Source organism: Branchiostoma lanceolatum, chromosome 5, assembly GCF_035083965.1.
Source record: "Branchiostoma lanceolatum isolate klBraLanc5 chromosome 5, klBraLanc5.hap2, whole genome shotgun sequence".
In the NCBI taxonomy this organism is placed as follows: Eukaryota; Metazoa; Chordata; class Leptocardii; order Amphioxiformes; family Branchiostomatidae; genus Branchiostoma; species Branchiostoma lanceolatum.
In genome coordinates, this window is record NC_089726.1 from 21,040,176 (window position 1) to 21,063,768 (window position 23,593).

A 23,593-nucleotide genomic window follows, 5' to 3' on the forward strand; every position below is an offset into this window, starting at 1 on the left:
ATGCAGTTAGGTTGTATTTATTTATTTATTTATTAAACTTCACAGAATGAAATCTGAGAGGTGTTGGCAACAGGATCGATGTGATGTATGTATGTATGTATATGATTGTAGACAGCATAGCCCGAGAAAACGTTGATGGATTTTACCATATTTACCTCCGTGAAGGAGGTTCACCTCCGACCGTGGTATTGAGATTGACTGTGTCTGTAGGTGTTCGCTTTAACTCAAAATCCCTTTGACGCATATGTATGCACTTTGGCATGTCGTCTGCTAATATGGTCGAGATGATGCACGTTCATTTTTGACACCGCAGCTGTATTTCTAGGTATTAAGATAATATGATATTTTTGGTATTTGGGTAGGTGTCGGCAAATCGAAGTTCGCCTTCTATCTAGTATTTATCCTAGTCTGGCACTGACTCGCTCCTTCGATCGCTTTCTTTATGGCGCTATTTTGCGATCGTTGGAGCAAACCAGCACTTAAAGAGGGCGATTCCAGGCTACGCCTAGCAACTTTGTATGCTACTGCAGCAGAACATCTGGTTTTCGTATCTCGTCCTCCGGACATGTTTTGGTCATGAATGATTTTTTTTTTCAATTTTCCAACCTTTTCCTTAAAGATCATTCCAAAGTACTAAGTTCCTATTCTTGTAATACTTTATTCAACGCATGCCTCTTTTCTGGCGCAGTACACATCAGGTGAGAATTACCTTTTCATTTTTCCAGCGTTTTGACATAGGACGTTGTACGATTTTAAAACAGTAGAATTCTCAAACAGGCTGTGGCAGAACTAACCGCCTACGAGGATCTGAGACAACGCCCCTATCTCAATGGACCCGCGGCACGTTGGTGACCTCGTTGCGTCCAAAATTGGATTTGTGTTACCCTTGACTTAATAATGCTAAATTCATGTAAAACGACAATAGAGCACATAATGATTCGTTTTTCATCGATGAAATTCGTTGAGCGCGCTTTCAAATCGCTCGGACGCAGCGAGGTCGCCAACGTGTCGCAGGTCCAATGAGATAGGGGCTGTAAACAGCTGCACGTTGTTGGACACAAAAATGAATATTCCAAGAATAAAACGTTTGTGTGCTTTTGTATATTCAGTATCTACGTTGAGAACGCAATGCAAATGGATGGAACCAAGACAAAAACATATTATATGCAGACCATAACCTCTTTTGCCAGCATTTATAATGCAAAGTATTTTTTCTAAACAATTGATTTCCTTTGAAATGACGACATTGCATACTTTCGTATTAAACTTGAAAAATAAGAGCAAGCTATATAGCATAGTCTTAGACGCTTAACGTATTCATAGAATATTCCTTACATATTCCTGTTATTTCATAATTTCACTTGCTTTATTCTCCTACAAACTGTTGAAGTTTGTCATCGTAAAATGTGCACCAAAAATTATCTTCCGAAGTCTAACATTTATATGCTGCAAATGTACAATATATAATCGTTACAAAATTACAGTTTATAATACAAGGTGTATGGATTGTTATTGACAAATCCCTGTTGTAAAATAAAAGAAAAGATAAGTAGATATCGCAATAACGAAAGAAATAATAAAGAAATATTTTTTCATGTACTCATGGCATACTTTTTCTTTCAAATATTTTCTTAAATATAACGTTGACCTTAAGCCCATATCTTACTGGACACGCGACCGAGCGATCTGATAGTATGCTCAACAAATTTTGTCGAAACAAAAATCTTACGCTTTGTGTGTTGACTTTTTAGTCATACTGTACGTTCTTCAAGGTCATTATAAAGTCAAGGATAACAAAAAGTCAGTTTAGGTCGCAGCAACGCCGGAAACGTGCCGTGGGTTTGGTGAAATATCGCAATCTAAGCATACAAAACGTCGTTTAGGTACACGATAATGATTTTTTTGTAGCCAGCCAACATTTTACTTTATATAAGTTTACATTCTATACGCAAAATAAATATCAAGTAAGTTATATCTCAGTAAAATTCGGACGCAATTATCTTGCACGGAAAGGTAATTCAATCGAGACTAATAACTCGGCTTATGTCTCGGACCGACAATAAAAACCTAATTATATATCTTTTATCATGATAAGATATGTTATTTCGAGAGAAAAATTGTATTAGATAGGGTCAATGTTACCGTTACGTAAATAACGTACCGTAACTCGTCAGGTATGGACGAAACGTAAGTCATGCTATTCATGCATTTAAAAAAAATGACCATTCTGTAAAGAGCACAACGAAAATGCAATATGAGCAGATATATACAGTAGATTGCAGAAAAATACCTGAAAAGAGATACTAATGTCATACAATGCGTCTGTTCCAAACGTAAAATTTACCAGTTTTTTGTAATCTTACAACTTGCTCAAAATAAATACATTTCATCTCTCAGCGAGATTTCTAAAAATCTTCATAAAATTTGAATATTGAAGAATAAAAGATGTACTTTACATCTGGTATACATCATTCAGTCATTTGCAAAACCCTCCTGATCACTTACATTTCACAATGACGATAATTTTTTTTTGCACGCTCGCATCAATTGAGGTACCAAGGGCATCTTAATAATCAAATCTTCGTGGTCTTAGCAACAGTGTCCTTGATTTTGAGTAAGTTTGCACGAAAAGACGTTGCAAGCTAGGTTGCCAAATACAGTATCAAAGACTTGGACTTCGCATAGGCTCAGTGTTCGAGAGGGCCCGGGAAGACGAACGCCCACATATCGTCCCCACATCCCTCGACACGGGATGGAAATGGTCGGCTGATTCACGTCGATTCGATGATCACCGCCACACTTTGCGTTCGTGCTGACCTGGCTGGAAAACCCAATGTGGATGTTGAAGGGGTTGATTCGTTCCGAGCAGCAGGCGTCCCGGCGGGGGAAGATGACTACTCTGTAGGTGTTGAAGACATTGAGTTTTGAAGCGTTTTCCTGAATCCAATGCGTTTTTTTTCGTATGACCTTAATTATCTCCACGAAAATGGAGATATAGTTTTAAGCGAGTCTGTGTGTGTGTTTGTTTGTTTGTGTTGTGTGTGTTTCCGGATGTATAACTCAAGAACGTGGGTAGGTTGTAATAATATTTGGTATTTTGTTAGGTGTTGGGAACACGAAGGGGAAGGTCGATTTTGGGTCCTCTGGTTTGTTACTTCGGTACTGCAGCAGAACAGTAGAGTGGCAGATAGTTTGTGATGTAAGGAAGAAGTGCTGTAGGTTTGCGTCCCATATCAGTTTGCTCTGGAACTGCAGTGACGTTTTTATAAAAACCGTCCAAGGAGAATAACTGAATAAAGAAACGACGGATTTTCATATTTATTGCAGGTAGCTTATACAGCGACGTACATAATCAAGTTCTTCCATTTATGACCCAAAATCACAATGAAAATATACTAGAAACGTTGATATGAATGTTTCTGGTTAAGAAGATATAAGGTACTGACGAATTCAAAGCCATAAAAGCCTATTAATACATTGACTAATGATATGGTCTGTCATCTTGATTTTGATTCATGACGTCATCAAATTAGCATGATTTATGAATATTAAATCATGAAAGTTACATTAAACATATGAAGCAAGAAACCCTTAGAAACATCGTTGTTTAAACAAAAATGAGTAATTTTTGTATAGAATGCTTATGGCAACATGAAAAATGAAAAACTTATACTACTGTCGTCAAATTGTTGCCAACTAAATTTTAGGAAAAGTCATTAAGTTTGGTAGTCCTAGCATACGTCGTCTGGCAGTTATACGATGTCAAAGTTGGCGCGGGCACTTTTAGCCACCCACCCAGTCTAGATAGGGTTAAAAGATTCTTAGTTTAAAAAATATATTTCAATTTATTCCTAGTTCAAACTTATCAGTATAAGAGAATTGTCATATTTTGTTCGCTCTTGTAAGAAACAAAAAAAACTTTTTTTCTTCAAATGTACAGATCGTTACAACATACCATTGGCTGAATATACTGCTAAAATAGATCAACAGACATAGCTATCCCTACAATTGGTACGTATACCTTTTGAAAATACATGACAAACAAATGATATCTAAAAGACATCGAATTTAACTTATTGCCAGCTCTGTTACTTCCTATACATTTACAGGGAAAGGCATTTTCCAAAGGGAGTACACGGATTTTGGAACTACTTATGCGCGGAGGAATTCTAGAAATATGTGCAAAATTGAGGGACTTCTTGTAAATCGGGCGTATAATAACCTGTCAGGCTCCTGAGGCGTCGCCAAATAGTCGCCCGTGTAAATTGATACCTTTCTTCCAAGAGGAGAATATTCCTAGAAATTATCCTGCCGCTAATCAACATAAAGTAGCTGTTGATCCTTTTTTTGGTTTGCTTACAAAGTGTTTTAGCTGGTTTTGCTTTTAATCTTTTCCCCAAAATAATCAAATTTACAAGCCTAGAGGTTCCAAACCGACGCCACCTTATACGTGACAAAGGGCTTTCTACAATAAAAAAGATCATAACCATAATGTGTCCAGAACATGGTTAATGGGAACCAACAGTTCTTGCTGCAGTACCACAAGAAACCACCTGGTGGTCCATAATCAAACTTGTCTTTTGTTTTGCCGACCCCTAATCACATACCAAATATCGTTAAGATTAATTCACAGCATCATACTGCCTACAGCCTAGGAAGGAAACGATACAAAAAACAATACTTTTTACACCAAAGGATATGATAATGCCGTACATCACCTGTCAATTCTATACAGCATTTGGAGATCAACCCACCAACTGGGGTCAGCTTCTCCTACATTAGTGTGTGTACAGGATTGGTGTCCGAACGCAGAGTCGATGTTCCCATCTACGGCGTAAGAGGCATCCCTACCCCATGCGGTGCTTGTTTGGTACGTTGTCTTTTCCCTAGCGATATTGATACCCATGCGATGTGGTAGTTCTGTAAAACGTGAAATACCAAGATCAATGCCTAACGCTAAAAAAATTTTGATCTGGATCTTACAGTTTCTTCAACTTAACCCTATCCAGACTGGGCTTTTTGGGGATATCTGGGACAGGGGGGTTCTCATTCGATCCCCCGTCATATCTTCTGAACGGTATGATGTATTTTTAGGGAGTGATGTTCATGTAAAGTTTTATAATTCCTAAAATGTTGGTGACGCTATGACGTAATATGACGTAATTATGACGTAAATGATGTGATTTTATTGGCTAAATAGGGAATTCTGTAATATCTAAAGTTATCAAAGAAAATAGTATATATTGTTGATTCTAAGGTATAACAAGACATATTACGTAAATGGTAACTACGTTGACGTCAAAATGGCGTCATTAAATGACGTCACGTGTTGATAGCGACCCCTTGGGATCCGCCATCTTGGATCGACCATTTTTAAATTTTCAAAAATACTTTTTTTCTACTTATAACCCCCCAAAAAACTAAAAATGGACTAGAAACGTTAATCTAAATGTTTCGTGTAAAGAAAATGCCACGTGTGACGATTTTGAGGGCCAAAAAGCCTGTTGATACCTAAAACAGTGTGATGGTCCGCCATCTTGGATATTGACCGATTACGTCATCAAATTAGCATACATTATGAATATTAAATCCTGAATGTTACATTTAATTACATATGATGCTATACATGTAGGAAAACTAGTGTAGTTGAGCAAGAAAACCTAAGAAATATCATTGTTTTAAAACCATCTGTGATTTTTGAAATAAAATGCCTTTCAGAAACCCGTTGCCATGGCAACAGGAAAATTGATAAACTTATACTGTTATCATAATATTGTTGCCAAGAAAATTTTAGGAAAAGTCACCAAGTTTGGTAGCCCTAGCATATGTCGTTCGGCAGTTATACGATGACAAAGTTGGCGCGGGCACTTTTACCCCCCCCCCCCCGGCTGGATGGGGTTAAGTATGTTTCAAAACACTCACAGTGCATAAACATATTAAACACTAGCTTTAAAAGGTCAAATTTGTTCAACCATATCTCCGTTATCATTTTTCGATGGCATAGTGTAATGTATTCCTGGAAGGCTTATTCATTATCCTTTATAATGATAAACAACTTGTTATGATCTAACATTCTAAACCGAACACCATAGCTGACTATCATTTAAGAATGATGGGCTAAAGAAAAAAATTTCTGGACATTTTAAAAGTTTGAAAACTTGATTTTGATCGATCGTTCCTCGGTTGATCAAAGACACAAATATAAAAATAAACATTATTGCTAAATATGCCGTACCTTTTTGAATAGATGATTTCGGTGCAGCAACATCATTGATACTTTCTTTTTGAGCAAGTTCGGTTTTGACAAATGGCGTCGTCGCTTCGTTGGATGACTTATCTGTTGATGTCGTTATAGATGTATTGTCAACGCAGGTGCTGTTCACAGCAGAGTCACCAGGGGTGGCGGTAGATCGCACAAAGACTTGGACTTCGCACAAGCTCAATGTTCGGAAGAGTCCGGGAAGACGAACGCCCACAAAGCGTCCCCGCATCCCCTGACACCAGACGGAAATAGACGGCTGATTCCCGTTGATTCGATAATTAGCTCCACACTTTGGGTTTGCGCTGACCTGGCTGGAATCCCCGATGTGGATGTTGAAGGGGTTGAGTCGTTCCGAACAGCAGTCCTGGCGGTTGAAGATGACTACCCTGTAGATATTTAAGACATTTGGTTGAGATTTAGCGTTAGTTTTTTTTTTTTTAATCCGATGTTTATTGATACCAATATTGCAAAAAAAATCATATATTTGATTTGTTTACTAATTATTACATACCCATATCATTGATCACAATTTTTTTAATGACTTTTTCTTAAGTCCTGTTGATACATAAACATTGCAATTATGAAGCAACGTCGTTGCATTGAGTGCGTCAGGGGGGGGGGGGTGGCGTTTTTCGCAGGAAATAAACTATCACAAATTATTTTGCCGCTAACAAAATTTACTAAGCAGTTCTTCTTGCCTTGCATGAAAGTGCTGAAGATATCGGCTTGTCTAAAAAAAAAAAACTAAGTGCCTCACGGTCTCGTCGCAAGCAACGTTTTGTTTCAGTTAAGAAAAACACCGTAGTTTAAATCACCCCATGAGCAGGTCAGCCTGTGACATTTTGGGGCCGAAAGTTTTTTTGACCTCCAATAGGGGCTGTACTAATGGTTCCACGGAGCCAGCTTTAGTTATACTGCCTACATACAGGAACAAATGACGGAAAACGAAACCCTTTCACCAAAGGTGATGATCTTGCCATACACTTACCTCTCAATCATAAACGGAAACCCAAGATCCACCCACCAACTGGGGTCAGCTTCTCCTTTATGTGTGTGTGTACAGGATTGATGACGGAAGGCAGAGTCAAGGAGGCGGGTATTCGTGTCCCCATCGACGGCATAAGAGGCAGCTGCAGCACCGCTGGTGCTTGTTTGGTACGCTTTTCTTGTCAGGGCGACATTGACACCCGAGAGATGTGGGAGGTCTGTGAGACAAAACATATCAAAATCAAAAGCTTCTATGGAAGCCCTTGTGATACAAGTAGAATCGATATCCAGTGTGTTAAGACAAGACCAAGCCTGATTAAGACCTGAAGTAGAGTGAACGGTAGGGTGGATACAAACCGCCCTATCCCCAGCACCGTTAGGCCAATGAGTTTGAAACTTCGGAGGAAATTTTGCCTTGGTACCACAACTTCCAACTATGAATAAGATACAGGAAATAGAGCTATGGTATTTTCATAACTAATAAATATAGGATCGATATCATTTTTACAATTATTGACCTAGCAAGGTTGCTGCGTAGATCATGGAGCAGAGAATTTTTTACAGGATGTAGTGATAGTCAGCTGCTTTAAGGATACCTTTCCGGAAAACTATAATACTGCTCAGGTTTAGAGAAATATTAATATTTTTCTTGATTTTGATTATTTTTGGGGGATGACCATGACTTAATCGGCCAGTATGTAAACATTGTAAGATGAAATCAATCTTTTGTAAAGGCTTTGGAAGAAAGTAAATCGTCAGGCCTTGTTTACACCCAAGTACACCTTTGTATGCCATAGCTACAGACTAAGGCTTTTAAGTCTAAAACCCTATTTTTTCGGAGTTTGGTCTTCCTCGCCAATCTATCAATCTGACAGCCGCATATCTCTCAATAGATTAATTGCTTTCGTACCCCCTGACGAACTCATTATCTGCAATTATCTTAATGTATGCATAGAGGGCAGACATCGCCACAGCGCCCATTCAAGTTCTGCGTGAAAGACGTAGTCTGACCAGTCAAGGGGGGATCTATGAAGAACTAACTCGTTGCTAGAGTAAAACCAAGGAGGTTGGTAAAACGTTTGAATAGAGTTTTTGAGTTCGGTGTTTTGACACGAAAATTGTAAGGTAGTTAAAAGGTCCCCTTGTAATAGGTGTGATATAGAATGTCTGGCATTTAATCCTAGTGCTTCACATCACCATATCACGTGACTATTTGCTGTGAACCTCCCTAGTGTCGATATTTTGTATAGGTTACAAAACAAAACAAGACATTTCCCCTTACCTGGTGAGGTTCCGAGGTTCAGCTCTGTAAGGTATGGCTGATAGCCCGAGTGGGTCCGCGTGATCACGAACTTCCAATACCGCGCTGTTCCCTGGAACCCGCCGAACACCTGGCGCTGGTCCGTCCCTCCCTGCACGTTCTTAACGGACACGACGTCCTCCCAGTTGTACGGACTCCCAACCTGCGACTTCTGCAACGTGAAGGCTGCGATGTCATGGGTCGTGTCTCCGTAGTTGTTGACTGCGATGTGGGTCAGAGTGTGGGGCGCTGTGAGGTCCAGTGTGATGTACCAGTTGTTGTGCCTGAACTCAGTATCTTGTGGGTTCCAAAAGGTCCCAGTGTCCCCATCCAAGGCTTTTGCGGCGTCATATGTCACTCCGCTGTTGACCCGCTGTGTGCCGGCGGAGTCCACAACCCATAATGAATCCCGTGACAGCAATGTACCTGGGAAAGAGAACGCAGATTCGTTAAACCAGCTCTATCGAAAAAATAGTATGGAAATCCGTCATTTCTTTGTTCAGTTATTCTCCTTAGACGATTTTCACAATAACGCCCCTGCAGTTCCAGAGAAGGCCCGAACCTACACAACTTCTGTATTACCTCTTTGGTTACATCATAAGCTATCTGCCACCCACGTTTTTTGCCCGCTCTCCCCACAAAGTGCAAGTTTGCGATAAACTAACTGGAGACAAATAGGTGTGACACTTTGATGGTTTATAACAATAAGTCTTCGCGAATACTTGTATTCGCGCTCATATACAAAACCAGGGGGTTAACACTGAATAGAAAAACCAAAAGAGGTACATTAGGCCAAAGATGGTCCATTTTGAGTGAGAGAGAGGCCTTTACATCGCGAAAGTTCGCCATTTTGAAAAAGGACCGTTGCCATGGCAACTGGTAACCTCCGACCCAAAACTTTCCCATTTTTGTACGTTTGGTCCAAGGCCCTACCATCACACTAAATTTAAGAAAATTTCATTTTTTTTTTTTACTTTGGCCACTATTTATCATTCTGCTTGGTTTTTACAGATAGCTGCTCTTAAGGTGGGGTACAGGCATGCGGCAGCACTTCTGGGGTGTCTTGAAAATACCATATAGTGTTACTTGTGGCTCTTGATTTTTTTTCTCCAAGTACCTCTGTGCAAGACAATAATTTATGCAAATTTTTATGACGTCTTCAACAATTACAGGGCCACGCCCCTTGTTACAAAAGTGGGTTTTCCTCGCTAACGATCCAATGTACAAAGCTAATATTTTAGGGACAATTGTATAATAATGCCATTGGTCAATACACGGGCTCCTTTTTTGATATCTTTCTAGATTAATTTTTGGTGAATTTTTTTCAATAATTTTATGAGAACCTCCTTCTGTGGGCCCTCACACATTATCAAAGTATCAAAATGCTTATGCCACCCGTGAGAGGCAAGATCAGGTGGTAAACCTCAGAACAGCATTTCTTTTTCTGCCCTATCATATACAGTTTTGTCAAACTTTTGCTTTTAAAATCATGCTGTAGAGGAAGTATTAATAAAATTGGCATTTAGTAATCGTAAAATGACCCCAAATCGCCATTATATGCTTTTTTCCCAATCATGCAAGCACTAACAGTGACATACGGGTCAATAACCTCTGCAAACACACTATCTGACAGTCAGAGCAGTGTTTACAGCCAGGCCAGAGAATCCAGCTTTCCAGAGGGAGGGAGGGAATAGCCAAAATGGAGGCCCCTGATTGGTCAGGCTGTTCCAAAAGGTATCGGCACCCAGCCAGGACGTTGGAAACTGCAACTTTGCCCTTGAAGTTTGCGGTAAACTGATAACCTATGTAAGAAATTGATGCCAGATAATGAAAATAGACCTATACATCTAACAAATCAGATGGTTATTTTGTCTTAATATTTTTGTTGAAAATGTACTGCCGCATGCCTGTACTCCACCTTAACGTTTCACACAAAACATGCGGCATTCATAACACAACTTATGGTGCAACTTGTTTTCTTATTACTAGTAATTCCCACACGATGAAAGGAAATCTTTTTTCTCAGAGTCAAAACAGACTATAGTCAGATGTGTATTGACTTGTCTGGCAATGTGTACACTGAAAATAGTTGGTATATTTCCTTCCGTACTACCCACTAAATAAGACGCACGCACTACTCGTTGTACAAACGCATAGTCCATCAAACTTTCAGTGAGAAACAAAACAAAGCTTGTATGGAAGGAAGGGCGGATAGTATAGTACACGTACAAAAGAGAGAGAGTAATTGTTTAATGTATCAAATGAAGAAATTGTCCTCCTTCAAATCTCTGACAAACTAGGCTTTCGTGCCTTTGATGATGGTCTTGACACGTTTTACTCTTGTCTATAACTAGAATTAGTTCGTTACACGTAATTACAAAATAAATAGGAAAAAAATCAAGCCTTGTTCAGTTTTGGGCGCCAAACCTTTCTGCATTTATCGTTTAATCCATTTTGTTGAGGGACCAATGCCAACTGGCTCCTTTGTTTCTGTCTAGACAGGGTACGCATAGGAATGCAAAATAGAGGAGGAGCAGTGGGAAGTGAAACCAGAGCAATTATTACCCGCTTATAGCCTTTTCACTCGCACCTTAGCTCATTTCAATACTATTATAATGAGTCTGTCGGCAGGGCAGGCCCGCCATGTCTTAACATACTGGAGATCTTGCCTTTCGTCTTCCCAACACCTACCCACATAACAAATATCATCATATTCCATCTAGAGATTCTTGAGTTATGCCGACTACAATCCTCCAGAAACACAGACACACCCAAAAACTATATCTACATTTTTCTGGAGATAATTAGACGTTTATATAGCCGTACAAGCAGTATAAATAGTACAATTTACCTAGGTTCTTCTGCCTAAAATTATTTTGTTCTTTACCTATTGTTTCCAGTTGTTTGGCGTCCAGCTATGTAACAAGGCAGCAAATGATGATTGACACATTCGATGCCAGAAAGCAGATTCCTACAGTCTATCCAACACCAAGTATAATACAAGGTCTTCTGATTGCAAGTTTAGACAATTCTTTAAAATATTTATGAATTGTTGCATGTATAGTTAATTTGTGTTTTTATGTTTGTACGGCTGTTTTCTACTGGTGACATAACACAAATAAAGAAATCCAATTCAATTCAATTTAATATAATTGTATTCAGAGTTTCTACAATGGCTAAATATGTTTTCTTTCCTTTCAGACTGAACAAAGATGACAAGGATTTAAAGCACATGTCTCAACTTTGGTAATATAATAAGAAATGTTTTTTTTTTGCAAATGAAGCCGTACCTTTTTGAAAAGATGATGGCCATGCAACAACACCGTTGGTGCTTTCTTCTTGAACGGTCTTGACAAAGGTCGATGTCGTTTGGATGGTGGAGATATTTGTTGATGTCGTTATAGGAGAACGATCAATGCAGCCGGTAGTGTTTTCAGGATGACCATGGGTGGAGGTGGCGTCCGTATCAGGGTGACCGGGGATGCAGGTGGTGTTCGCGTCAGACTGACCAGGGATGGAGGTATTTTCTACACCAGGCTGATGAGGGGTTGAGGTATTGTCTGCACCAGGCTGATCAGGAAAGGAGGTATTGTTTACATTAGGCCTAGGGTGACCAGGTATGGAGGTATTGTCTACATCAGGGTGACCGGGATGGGGGCATTGTCTATATCAGAGTGATCAGGGATGGATGTATTGTCTACATTAGGATGACCAGGGATGGAGGTATTGTCTACATCACGTTGAACAGGGATGGAGGTATTGTCTACATCAGGCTGACAAGGGATGGAGGTATTGTCTACATTATGGTGACCAGGGATGGAAGTATTGTCTACATCACATGGAACAGGGATGGAGGTATTGTCTGTATTAGGGTGATCAGGGATGTAGGTATTGTCTACATCAGAGTGACCAGGGATGGAGGTATTTTCTACATCAAGTTGACAAGGGATGGAAGTATTGTCTACATTAGAATGACCCGGGATGGAGGTATTTTTCTACATCAGCGCGATCAGGGATGGAGGTACTGCCTATATCAGGGTGCCCAGGGATGGAGGTATTTTCTACATCAAGTTGAAAAGGGATGGAAGTTTTGTCTACATCAGGGTGATCAGGGATGGAGGTATTGTCTGCATCAGGCTGACCAGGGATGGAGGTATTGTCTACATCGGGGTGAACAGGGATGGAGGTATTGTCTACATTAGGGTGACCAGGGATGGAGGTATTGTCTACATCAAGTTGAAAAGGGATGGAAGTTTTGTCTACATCAGGGTGATCAGGGATGGAGGTATTGTCTACATCGGGGTGATCAGGGATGGAGGTATTGTCTACATCAGGGTGATCAGGGATGGAGGTATTGTCTACATCAGGGTGATCAGGGATGGAGGTATTGTCTGCATCAGGCTGACCAGGGATGGAGGTATTGTCTACATCAGCGCTATCAGGGATGGAGGTATTTCCTATGTCAGGGTGACCAGGGATGGAGGTATTGTCTACACCATGGTAACGAGGGATGGAGGAATTGGCTACATTAGGCTGACCATGCTTGGAGCTATTGTTTACATTAGGAAGATCAGAGGTGCATGCTATGTCCAAAACTCTTAACGGCTACAGATAGAACTTACTTGTTAAATATAAGTGCATACTTATTTTTTTGTACATGATACATCGATATCATAACAACAGCTGGTGACAATTGTAATCACGGACAAATCAACCCATCTATCAGCCCCATAGCTTCAACCTGTAGGGCAGCAAGACGGACAAATCAAAAATAATGTCTCCATTGAAATGACGATGATTAGAGCTTTTTAAAGATCCTTTGAATTTCTCATGAAGGTAAAATTTTTCATGTAGATTCAAACGCATGTTCGGGTCAAATACGACACAACGTTTTTTGGGCCAATAGAACATCTCTATCGCCCTAAAGTGATCAAAACATGTCTTACAAAAGAAATATGCATGGTTTACAGTTAGAAATGGAATCAATTACATTGCAGTACCTTAGGGATGTACCGGACGCTGTTTCTAAAGTAGAACCAGGTTCCGACACAAGTTGATGACACTAGCAAAGCAGTTATCATCAGAACAATGCCAACCCAGAAGTACGTACACTCTGAAAAAAAAAATATATAGAATCAAAAAGGTGTTTGCCAGACTGACCACCAATGCAAGAATAATATAAAAGATTTTCTTTTCTTTAAGAAAGAGGGTACAGAATTGACCAGGGACAGTAATAACCTTTAAGAGATTAAAAATGAAATAAAAACACCTTAAAATTTGATTCATCTCGGCAACCCATGAGACTACCAATATTATAGAAAAATAAGACGGAAAGTAGAAAATACTTCCAGGGAAAACAGATTGGCTATTAGAGACAGGTAACAATCCCCGGAAATAATAATGTTTCAACCTACGGGCATACATTTCATTTAATCTCTAGACAAGAGCAAAATGTTTGAAGAAAATCTGTTAAAAGTACGAGAGCAAAATGTCTAGAAAATATGTTAAAAGTAATGAGTTCGCTACCGGTAAAATGCATGATATTAAACTGAAACTTTAAATTTAGAGTACTTACTGCAAGTTGCTTGTCGTGGAACGTTTGGCACGTATATCGGATTCCAGTTCAGGGCGTTCCTTGTAGCACTTGGAGATGTATTTTGAGGGTGTTGGTTTTCAGGCATGTTAGTGTTAGCGTTTACAGGAGCCGACTTGTCAGCGTCATCTTCAGACAAGTAGCATCCTTTTACTGTTGCGTACGATGAATCCTCGAACCCGTATGCGACAGCATTTGGTTCCAAATTGCCATCATCGTATGTTATATCGACTGGTTCTCCTATCTCAATATCAGTGCCACCTTTTGGTATGACGTTATTGTAGATATTGCCGCCTTCTGTTGTTGTAATTGGTGTTGTTGTTGTTGTTGCATATAGGGGGATGCAGGAATTGTGACCACTTATGTTTGCCGCGAATCCAGAATCAGATCGATACACTGCCTCTGCTTGGTTCGGATTTATAGTAGTGTTTTGAACAGTCTGTGGTCCATACAACTGGTTTGGGTACTGGGGGGATGCTGGATTGATGTCCGAAGCTGACTCTATTTGTGCCTCTGCCACTACTGCTGTGGACGCCGTCGCGCCATTTTTAGAACTGTTTGGATTAACATCGACGTTATTAGAGACGACTATATTTTCGTTGTCAACAGCAGCTTCCGCTCTAGCAGGCAGATAATCATAAACATCATCATTGTCGTCATGTTTCTTGTATTCGGCAGTTGTAGAGTGATGTCCACTGTCAGCTTCGCTGTGGTTAGTCAGTTTCTGATATGCGTTTGGGAAATGTTGGGTTTCAGGTAAGTTGGTGTTTTCTTTGAAAGACACCGAATTGTAAGGATCATTTTCAAATGCGTTGCATCCTTCTGCGTACACCGGATTCGGGAACACATGTGCAACAGTACATGGTTTCAGATTCTGCTGCGATTTTGGATCTGAACGTATTTGCGTGAGGCTGTCTTCGTTTGTGTTGACCCCTGGTGCAACGTCGCAGGTAGTAACTTCAGCCATGTTTATTCGTCGTCCTGCATGTGGCAAGTAACATTTACTTCCCACCCTAATCAAGCTACATTTATGTATGAGCCATTTCACAAGTCCTAGGGCGCATGTGCAGTCGTGATGCATCGTGGCCAAAGGTCAAAGTGTAAGGCAACTAGCCATTCTTTATCTGTAGGCAGGGGTCTTAACCCTCAAACCACCGTAGCTTTTTTACGACTAATCTTACCGTATGGGGTCGAAACTGACCCCACAATGTTTTCTACAAATACAGCTTTATTGGTGACTAATTTTGTGGTTTGTATATATGTATAGTTTAAGTAACCTATAAGGAACAGTTTGACATGATTAGGTGTGAATAATTTCTGCTTATTATCATAATCTATGCAAAAATAGGGAACATCGTCTTTTGCAAATAACGCTATTCAGACAAGCGGGCTCTTTTGAGGCCTGCGCCAACACTTGATGTCATATAGCATCTGAATGGCTTACGCTAGAACAACCAAACTTGGTCACCTTTGCTAAAATTTCGTTGGCAACAATTTGAATTTAATCAAATAACTAATCAATGTTTTCATGTTGCTATGGCAACCAGTTTCTGAGAGCCATATTTGGAAAAAGTCGCTAATTTTGGATTTTACAATGTTATTCTAGGGCTTTCTTTGTAAACTGCACTTCTTTTCTTATATCAACACCAACCAATGTTATTCACTATCACTTTTAAGATTTAGTATTCATAATTTATGCATATTTGATTACGTCATCGGTCAAAATCTAAGATGGCGGACGATATAATTAGATTAGCTATAACCGGCTATTTCAACCTCAAATCTCCTCATTACCATTTTTATTCAAACAGAAACAATCTTAATATAAACGATTTGGTCCATTTTTATTGTGTTATTAGGTTATGTGATGAAAAAATCATCTTAAATAATTCAAGATGGCGGAACCAAGATGGCGGATTTAGCTAGTGTAACCCAATATGAATATAGTTTTTATGACGTCATTTTGACGTCGTTCCTGTTGCCATCTACAAATAACCTCTTTGGATATATAATGATTTATCATACAGAATTTCAATTTAAGTTTTATCGTGTACCTTTGAGTTATATGGAAATACCCAATTTATTGGTTTTCGTCAATAAAATCACATAAATGACGTCATAATACGTCGCAACGCCATTAAGCTTTACGTTCATGAAAAAGAATTGTTTTTTTACGGTTCTACAAAATTAAATTTTGTAACTATGATCATAATAACCCTTATCATACATGTTACCAGATGACAAGTATCAAACAATAGGGAATATTAGTGCAGATTTAGCTGGGGTCAGTTTTGACCCCACTGGACCACGCGTAAACTTTCTAGGATAACTTAATCAACAATGAGCCAATCTCGGTAAAAACTTGTGAGAAGTTATAAGACATATATACAAACAAACTCATAGAAGGAATTTTGTTTTCGACTCGAAATGTCAAAATGGCACATGTTGATATACGTCTGGGGTCAGTTTTGACCCCATACGGTGGTTTGAGGGTTAAACATTCAACTTAGATCACAATGCATCACGACTACACATGGAAAGTATTCAAACCTTGGTTAAGTCTTGCCTGACCCAAAAATGAATTCTAATATAGAATATACCATACAGGATATATTCTAAGACTGCCCAAGCGATACAAAAGATGTGAGACATATGACATAAGCATGTCTACATAAAGAAGTTAACCAAAAGTGAGAGACCATATCATCCGAGGTATCTGATTACACATCCAATGGAATCTTTTAGTTCGCACATTCAATGAAATGGTTTCAGTAAAAACAGGAGCAGACAGTGATGTGTGCAGAATTGTTCTCACGAAATGGCGCCTGTGGGGGCGGCTCGCACAAGGAGTCTTTTTAACCTTAAGAATAAACATCAGCTGCACAGACAATACAACACTCGGTCCTGACTCCTGAGTAGACAGGCCTGTATCGATCTCTCGTAAGAAAATAAAGAACTTAGTAAAGTGATGATCTTATTAAAAGTGTCATCAATGGGCGATGACAAAAAATGAAAAGTGTTTGTGTGGAGAATAGTATTATTCTTCCGAGATATTCATTTAGATGATCCTGCTTTTTTTAAATCGTCAGCCAAATGAAATTTCAGTTGGTAAATGCCTATGTGATATGATGATGTCATGCATGTACTACTGACATCTACCCACGCACCACGTGCCAAAGCAATTTCAACGCTACAGTTTTGTGTCTGGTTTTCTACAAAGGCTCCAAAAGTGCCTTTCACATGATATTATGCAAATGTTGCCAATCCAGTGGACTTTAGCTTGAATACATGTTATTTTTGCCCTTTCCGTTGCTATTCTTCCAGGGCTCAAAAAGATACACAGTACAAATCACAAACAATTCATGTACATATTAAGTCAGAAGTTCAGATGTTCAAAACGTCAAATTTCTTTATAAAATCAATTGGTTATGAGACTGCATATCAATAAAAGAAGATTGAAATACATTCTTATCAAAGCATGCTAAAACCGGCTTTAGAGATTTAGATCATCGAGTTTTTCTAACTCTCGACTAGCCCAAAATAAACTCAGGTATCGAATATAGCCCGGGTATACTTTAAGATAGTCCAAGCGATCAAAGACTTGAAAGAAAAATAAAGTTACATAGTAGGAAATCTGTCTCATAGACAAGAAAACATGGAGAGAGAGACAACATGACTGGAGCTACCTGATTCCAAATCCAATGGAAAGGTTTTAGTTCGAGCAAAAACTGTGATGTTTTTATTGATTTTCTTATTATTAAACAACTGAAGAATACACATGACACAGAGGTGATGCACCCTTGCAGTAGCTAATATCAAACATCACCTCTAAAGAAAAATAAAAACTTACATAGACAAATACAATTAATTAAAATTATAACAATAAGTAACAGCATTTGGGCAGTCAAATACAAACACGCAAAATACGCAACAAACTAACAAATAAAAAATTAATATATAAACACAGTCGCACTAAGCTATACAGCGTTTACTCGCCACAATATAATTCTGGGTCAAGCCCATGATGTCATTATTGCTATTAAAAGAAACACAGTGAAATAAACAGTGATGTGTGCAGAATTGTACTCACCACAAGACGTCTGCGGGGTCGGCTAGTAGTAGGAGTCTTCTTCACCTTAAGAATAAGCCTTAGATGCACAGGCAATACAACACTTGTCCTGTGTAGATGGGGTTGATCAATCATTTGCAAGTAAATTAAGAATTTAGTTAAGTGCTTGTTGAACAAAGGTGTCATCAACTAGCGATGGCACAAACTGAAAAGCATCCGTATGGTACATGGTGTATAAGATTATTTTTTTGAGATCTTCATTTCAGTGAACGTGTACTTTTTTTTGTATCGCGAGACAAATGAAAGCTACAGTGGGCGAATAGTTATTTAATATGTTGATGTCATATACATGTGCTTTTTTAATCTCATCTTTTGCCAGACAAATCAAACGTCAAGTTGGTGAATAGCTATGTAATATGCTGATGCCATGCATGTACTTCTTACGTCTTCCCACGCACCAAAGCCATTTCGTCGATACAGTTTCGCGATTCCGTGTCTGGTTCTATACTTAAGTACTAACATGGCCTTTCAAATGTAGCTAGGTGCCAATCAAGGTTAATTTAGATTACTTAGATCCTTTCGGCCCTTTCTGTTCCCCTTCCGCCTACTGTAAATACTGTAGATCCCACAGCCCACCCAACTCCGTTAAAACTTAGAAATGCAATATTAAAACATACAATTGCAAATATTTGACGGACATGCAGTCACTCTCTTATTGGTCGAACCGCTAATTGTGATGGACAGTCAGGATCAGTCTATTAGGGCTAGGATTTTCTATCAGTTCTCACCACACAACGACATCGTATCTTTGTTCCTTTAATGTCGATATGTAATGGTATAGTTTTATGGTGTTTTTGAAACTTACCATGTGTAGGAACGACCAGAAACTTTTTTAAATTCAAGTTTCAAGCCTCATAAAATGCTCTGGGTGTCTTTAATACTATGCTAATGTTCCCAATCCAGTTGACTTTTAAAATAGCTTATAAACGTATTATGTTTTCCCTCTCCGTTACGAATTGTCCAGGGCTCTTAAAGCAACACAGTACAAAATACAGTACAGCACAGGTACAAACAACCGAAAATACATGTACATATATAGGAAAAGGTCAAAGTTCAGAGGTTGAAATCGCCAAACTGCTTCATAAAATCTATAGGTTATGTGATTACAAGTCAATAAAAACAAAATAGAAATACAAAAGTGCAATCGTATCAAATGAACTACCTTGTAGATAAAAGAAATTTATCAGAACCAGCTTCAGAAATTTAGAATTTCGCCTAGCCAAAAATAAACTCTAATATGGAATATAGCCCGATGATGATTCAAGACAGTCCAAACGACCAATGCAACAATTTTAAAGAAAAAAATTAGATGAAATACTAGAAAGGCAACTTTTGCATAAGCAACTATACAGCATGTATCACCCATTTCCCTCTCCAAGCAAAAAGCGACTGTTCTAATGCAAAAATTGAGCATTCCAAAATAACATTAAAACTATTACAAAGTAAGACCATGTGATGACCATTGTAAATATCAACGCCATTCAGGCAAACGTTTGTTGTATGTCTGCAATGGTGGTATTTGAATAAAGAATTGAAATTAAAGACGAGTCGGAAATAGAAAATTCGAAACCCTATGCATGGATGGGCTCTTCCAGGCACCCATATTCTTACTGGACCATTCGAAAAACACCTTCACCAATAAAACCTGGACCTTATTTTATAATCAACCAATCCTAAGATTGAATATTCTTACCCCCGCCCCCTCATGCAAGAATGGACTATTCCTGTGGTGTCTGGACGAACACGTATCATGCAAAGTTCAGAATGTAAACAACTAGAATCTTGAGGAAGATCTAGATTTCTTCCGTGGAAGAATTTCCGCAATCCGATGGTCCAGACAATTTTGCTTTACGCAGCGAACAGTTCTTCGGAACCAACTCATGTTTTGCAAAAGTTTCACAGATTAAACGTTTAAACGATTTGCAAATTTCTAATGCGTCTTTCGTGACCTGTACTGTAACACTGACACATATCACCGTTAAAAATGTTGTCTGAAGAAAGGATACATGACAATTTGTAGGGATATGAGCCTTTGCGTACTCTTGGTGTAGGTGAAAATAAATTATTGCTATATGTATATATGTACACACATAGAGGAATATAGAGCAATGTCGAAAAAAACACCATAAAAGTTTTGTTGATAAGGCGCTCTCTCATTGCCTGACTGAATTAGTCCACCTGGCCATTGGAATAATGATGTGACCATATATGTCCACACCATATGTGGTTATCTGAGGAAAATAGCCAATATTCTCCCCAACATACCCCGCAAATTCGTATTTTGAAGTGATGTATGCCAAAAGTGCGAAATATTTGTTCAATGTGTGCCCATAGCAAATTTTGTGTCATTTTGATGTTAATGAGCACAGGAGGTCCAAATGTACCTTTTCTGGTCTGAAAATGGCCAAAAATCCTCAATAAAATCATTTTATTGGCACTTAAAAAATATGAAAAACAAAAGTCTAGGGGTATGTGATAACTCTACCTGCACACTAAATTTCAGCTCATTTTGCCTAGGGACGACCGATATGAATCGCTTTAAAGATTTGTCAGGAGGAGAAAAAAAAACATAGCAAAAAACAATATGTATCGCCCATACCATAGTATGGGCAATATATTACAAGAAAACCTGTCTCGTAGACAGTTTAACTGGAAGAGAGAGAGACTATTAGCGGAGCCACTCGATTCCAAATCAAATGAATTAGTTTTTGCTCGAACAGAAACAGACAGTGACATGTGCAGAGTTGTACTCACGACAGGACGTCTGTAGGGGTAGCTTGATTCGGAGCCCTCTTCGGAATAAGTAGCCTCAGATCAGCTGCCCAGACGATACAGCACTTGGTCCCGGGTAGAAAAGGGTCGATATAACTCTAGTAAGCAAATAAAGAACTTAGTAACCTTCTTGTCTGAACAAGTTTCAGCAACGAGCGATGACAAGTATTCGTGTGGTGTAGAGAATTTTTTCATCCTAGATATTTTTTTCGATGAACCTGCACTTTTTATGTAACATCTTGAATGGTGAATATTTATGTAATATGCTGATGCCATACATGTACTTGTCTACCCACGCACCACATCAATTCCGTCGCTTGTACTGTAGTTAAGTGTCTGCTTCTCTACAAACGTACCAAAAGAACCTTTCACATATGCAAACGCATGTTTATACATGTAACCTTTTCTTTACACTATTTCTTTTTTTTTTACTTTGGCAAAGTGAACTTGTATGCCGATTGCTTAGGGAATATCTATGGCATGTGTGAACTGATATTTGACGGCACGTGAAAATTATACACTTTGTTGCGCTAGTCTTTGTTAATATACTACATATAAGGACATGATTCTGCCTTGTATCATAGGATCACTATGCCTCAGACAGAATCGATGTTTTTTTTTAAATATATATTATGATCAAGCATCAGTAATCTCCGAAGTATACACACTTAAAGAAAGCCAGGTATTCAATATATTTTTGTGAAGACTTCGATAACACCGTTGTTGTTGTGTACGTGTATGTGTTTTTCAATGCGGCTGTCATAGGGTATTTGGCAGAGTTTTGAAGGTTGGAGTAACTATGAAGCTAGACCTTTGTTTCAAGATTTAGCTGGAAAGCAGACTTATGTATCGATTGAAATAAGGATGTCACAATGTCACAAAGAACTTATTTAGTCGAGGTAAAATAAGCATTAGACAACATTTTGTACCGACCGTGCGACTGCAGTCCTTGTGGTTTTATCAAAATTCCAACCTTGACTGCACGGCTATTGGTACAATATTTGGCTCTTGGTAGACAGGTGTCGATTCAAGTGTCGTTTTTTCCTAAATTCCCCATGAATTTTACTATTACTTCGATATGAAAATGTTTAAATGTTGCTAAAAGTGCATTTTTATCAATTCATCTTTTAAATGATAGTTTGATGATTTTTTATGCTTATTCCAAAATAATTTTGTTAGACATAAGTTTTGTTAAACAATGATGCAATTTATGTTATTTTGTCCTGAATACTAGCATTTTTTTTCAGTTTCCTCCTCAAGATACTGAAACTAGTGATGTGTTGTCTAAGGTATACATGAAGAAGCATGGACATCATACATTTAAAATTTGTGTTGTTGTTACATCCAGTATTCAAAATGTCTCAAAATAATTCTTTGAAAATGTTGTTTATTATACAATACACAGCGTCATTAGTGTAGATTTTTTGACATATAAAAAAGATCTACGAGTGTTCTTTTTATATTTCGCCCATAATATAGGTATTTTCAGACAAAAAAACATTGGCTTCCTGTGCTCTAGAATTGCAGCCAAATGACCTGAAATGTGCTATGGTGGTACTTTGAACAAATGTAACACATTCACATTATTAAAAAAATCCATTTTTTTGGTGGAGGTTTTCTTTGAATGGTCCAGTATGAATATGGATACCTGCAAGAGCCCACCCATGCTCTGGGTTTCAAATCGGGAGAGATCCATTTCTGTCTTGTCGTCAATTCAATTCTTTATCTAAATACCAACATTGCAGACATATAACAAACGTTAGAGTGAATGGTGTTGATTTGTACAATGGTCATTACATGATCTTACATTGTAATAGTAAAACTTCTTTAATTGGAATGCTTCATTTTTGCAGAGGTTAGATTTAAGGACTGAATAAACGTTTTTGTGTTTGTATATTCAGTATCTATGTTGAGAACGCAATCAAAACGAATGAAAACAGGAAAAAAACAATTAATCTCCAAGCAGATCTATAGGTTGCAAAAAGACCGTATCAAACTGGCAGAGGAAGTACGTTTTGCAACCCAAGATCTGCGATAACTCTAACAGCCGTGCGAATGTCCGAGGTACTAATCTTTTTATGACCGTTTCCACAAGAGGGCTGCTTCCTGGCCAATGACGGCCTTATCTCGCTTTGCTATTGTTATGCTTGCGAAGAATCGGTGCCTTTGAAAACGTTTTCCAAGACTCAATCAAAGAAAGCCATCGGGAAAAAACAAGGAAAAAACGTAAACATAAAAAACGTAAAAATTTCGCCCTCGCATTTCAGCTGTGACGATCATCATTTTGTGACGATTGAAGCAGTTTTGGTAGCGATCTTCGTAACAAATTGATCTTGAAAAAGAGACCAAGTCTTTCCTGCTGGCAACATTAAGTTTATTTTTCCTGGGAAGTTTAATTTTCGCGGTACAGCTCTGCCCAAGTGAACGGCCTCTCAGTCGCGGCCTGGAGGTGTCAGCCCGGCATGGCGCCGCACGCCCGTGCGGACAGAGAGTAATAAACTCACTTACAGAAGCACAGTTTGATTAGGTAACAATTAGATGTTAATAGCC

General features: G+C 38.7%; 1 protein-coding gene across 1 annotated transcript; it reads right to left on the reverse strand.

The window, feature by feature from the left end:
* Positions 1-4,622: 4,622 nt before the first annotated feature.
* LOC136435961 (uncharacterized) lies at positions 4,623-9,455 on the reverse strand. Its single transcript, XM_066429670.1, has 5 exons — positions 9,434-9,455; positions 8,532-8,975; positions 7,251-7,467; positions 6,236-6,648; positions 4,623-4,651 (listed from the first exon to the last, which is right to left on the reverse strand). The coding sequence occupies exons 1-5, from the start codon at positions 9,453-9,455 to the stop codon at positions 4,623-4,625; spliced, it is 1,125 nt and encodes a 374-aa protein (XP_066285767.1).
* Between the last annotated feature and the right edge of the window lie 14,138 nt (positions 9,456-23,593).